Below are 3,282 nucleotides of genomic sequence, written 5' to 3' on the forward strand. Positions count from 1 at the left end.
CATTTTGAATAGCGACAATAAAGATTATTAAATTAAGTAAATTATATTTTAAATATAAAAAAAAAAGAATTTTTTTTTTGTTCATTTCTATATTTGTCATGTGTATTTAGAAGGTGCTCTTGGTTTTCTTTTCGAGGAAGACATAACGGCTAGATTTTTTTTATGTTTGTTTTTCAAAACGGTAACAATACAACGGTCGAATTATCTTCAAATTTATCTAAAAACACCACCGTCTCTTCCATTTTAATATCAGATCAACTTTTTTTTATCCCCCATCCTCCTCTTTTTCCTCTCTCACTTTCTTCATCTCCACCTTTTTGCTTTGGCTTCTAGACCTTAAGAAAGTTTTACATCTGCTCTTAAATTAATCTTAATTTATATTTCATAGATCTCTGTTCATCATCATCTGTGTGTTTAAAATCTAAAGGGTAGAAGAAAAACTGACTAATTTATTAGAAGATGATGCAACAGCAAGATCTATGGAATGGTCCTCCTGGATTCAGACCAATTGCTGCTTCAAAATCAGCACCATGTTCACCAGTAAAACCGGTTCAAAGTGTCTCCAGGACTCGCTCTGAATCCTTTCATGTTACTCATAAGGTTCCTGTTGGTGATACTCCTTATGTCCGTGCCAAAAACGTTCAGGTAATTAAACTAGCATGAAACCCCTTTTCACAATTTTGACTCAATTATAGTGCTGGCTTGTTTATTAAATCAAAGATTAGGTTTTTCTAATTTGGGTTTTTTCATTTGATGGTTTATTAGTTGGTGGATAAAGATCCGGAGAAAGCAATTCCGCTGTTCTGGGCTGCTATTAACGCTGGAGATCGAGTTGATAGCGCTTTGAAAGATATGGCGATTGTTATGAAACAACAGAACCGGGCTGAAGAAGCCATTGAAGCTATTAAGTCTTTGAGGAGTCGATGTTCTGATCAAGCACAGGAATCTCTCGATAATATTCTTTTGGATCTCTTCAAGGTACTGTATATCAAATTCCCTCTCTCAAGTTCTACTACTCCTACAATATTTGAGTTCAGCATTGATATTAATTTGTTGTTACTATGAAATTTAATCTATGCAGAGATGTGGGAGATTAGACGATCAAATATCACTGTTGAAACATAAATTATACCTAATTCAACAAGGTATGGCGTTTAATGGAAAGCGTACCAAGACTGCCCGGTCTCAGGGAAAGAAATTTCAGGTCTCCGTAGAACAAGAGGCAACTCGATTACTGGTAATTTAATTGGTTCCCTCTCTGTATACTCTTGCCATTAGTATTTAGTGCCTCTATTGACCCTTCTTTTGTTCTCTGAGAAATTGAAGTGTCAGTCTAACATTGTAATTGGATTATTTTTGTGTTGCCAGGGGAACTTGGGATGGGCGTTTATGCAGCAAAACAACTATGTCGAAGCAGAAGACTCTTATAGACGCGCCCTTTTGATTGCGACTGATAATAACAAGATGTGCAATTTGGGGATATGTCTGATGAAACAAGGGAGAATTGCTGAAGCCAAAGAGACTCTTCGAAGAGTGAGACCAGCAATGGCAGATGGACCAAGAGGCGTGGACTCCCATCTCAAAGCTTTTGAAAGGGCTCAACAAATGCTCCAAGATCTTGAATCAGAAATGATGAACAGAGTCGTAGATAGAGTTGAACAGGGGCGTCTTTTCGAAGCTTTCTTGGGTTCTTCATCTATTTGGCAACCTCAGCCTTGCAAAGAGCCTTCTGCGCCTCCATCTGCATCCTTGGGTAGAAGTGTTCCAAAATCACAAAATGACGGTTTTGGCGATGAGAATGTCGATTCGTTGGCTAGAAGCAGGAATCAAGTTGTTGCCAATCAACCACTATTACAGAAAATCACAAAACCTGTGATGGAGAATAATCAGTTGGCGGTCAATAGTTATGCCAAACCCCCCCAGGTGGCGGTCCATAATCCTCTATTGCCCAAAAGCACAAAACCTGTCGCTGCTGCTGGAGCGCAACCAAAGAACTCTTTCAACGTTGCTGCACCATCATTCTATCACTCATCACAGATGCTGACCAATAATCCATCTCTAACTACACAGTATCTTGATCCTCTTGGAGGAGGTGGTATTAAGAGGACCAGGTCCATCAACAATGTAAGCCAACCGCAGCTTACCAAGGATGAATCTAGGAAACTGCCCACTACTGAAGTTCGCGAGCAAATTGAACAGAGCAAAACTCGAAGAAGATCTTTGCCAATTGAAGAAGATAATGATTTTTCACTGTTGTTGCCGGACAAGGCCTTTGAAGATGCTATCCTTGCTGCAGTACTTGGACCCAATAATGAAGCTGCAAAGACGGTGGGAAGCAGTAATAACAATCCTACGATGAAAATCGACAAGAGGCTTCGAGTTTTTCGGGACATAACACTCTCCATGAGCCCAAGAGCCTGAAATTGACCAATAAGTTAATAACTCACTGGAATCAGTCAAAGCTTGATTTCCATTAACTATTTATTCTCTTTAAATTTATCTAGTTCTTAGAATGGGAGATGAACTTGTTCTCCTTCGCTCCAGTCCATCAGCAGTGGTAAGTAGTGATAGTAGCACTAGAAACTTGAGAGGGACTTGGGCCTTGTAATGTCATTGGTAACTTGTTAAGTGCAGTCTGTTTGGTAGGAAGGAGGGTACTTATTTGATTTTTGGCCTCCTAAACAAAAAAGGAGGCACCTCATTAATAAGATTCGTGACTTCAGTCTTTGATTTTTATGTTCTCGAATTTCTTTACAATACAGTCGCACATTTCATTGGTAACTAATTAAGTGCAGTCTGTTTGGTTGGAGGAGGGTACTTCAATTTGATTTTTTGGCCTCTTAAAACAAAAATGGAGGTACCTCATTATTAAGATTCATGACTTCCAGTCTTGCTTTATATCATTTCATCACAATGCAGTCGCATTTCAGTATCTTCATAACATCTTCACTTTTTTACTTGGCAGAACAAACTTAATTTCAGCCAATTTCTTAGCAAAAATTCTTCTTGATAGGCCAGCTGCCCAACTAAACAACCCAAAGCCGGGTGACATTTTTGGGGCAGTGTAGATCTATTCTTCTTAATGCAGTTGTCTGAAAATTTACACTTGAGTTTGGATTCAAATTGTCCCAAACCCTGAAACCATTGATGGTCCAGCGGAGAAAGTCATCTATTAGTGAGAAAAAAGAAGAGCAACCAATTTTAAAATTGTCACAATTATATAAAACTATCAAGTGGTAATGTCATTCGGTAAGTAATAGCGCCAAACAACTTTCATTATTA

General features: G+C 38.5%; 1 protein-coding gene across 1 annotated transcript; it reads left to right on the forward strand.

Moving 5' to 3' along the window:
* Positions 1-283: 283 nt before the first annotated feature.
* Positions 284-2,736, forward strand: LOC113357183 (protein POLLENLESS 3-LIKE 2-like). Its single transcript, XM_026600509.1, has 4 exons — positions 284-645; positions 766-978; positions 1,082-1,237; positions 1,369-2,736. The coding sequence occupies exons 1-4, from the start codon at positions 460-462 to the stop codon at positions 2,419-2,421; spliced, it is 1,608 nt and encodes a 535-aa protein (XP_026456294.1). The 5' UTR covers positions 284-459; the 3' UTR covers positions 2,422-2,736.
* Positions 2,737-3,282: the final 546 nt, after the last annotated feature.

This window comes from Papaver somniferum, chromosome 3 (assembly GCF_003573695.1).
Source record: "Papaver somniferum cultivar HN1 chromosome 3, ASM357369v1, whole genome shotgun sequence".
In the NCBI taxonomy this organism is placed as follows: Eukaryota; Viridiplantae; Streptophyta; class Magnoliopsida; order Ranunculales; family Papaveraceae; genus Papaver; species Papaver somniferum.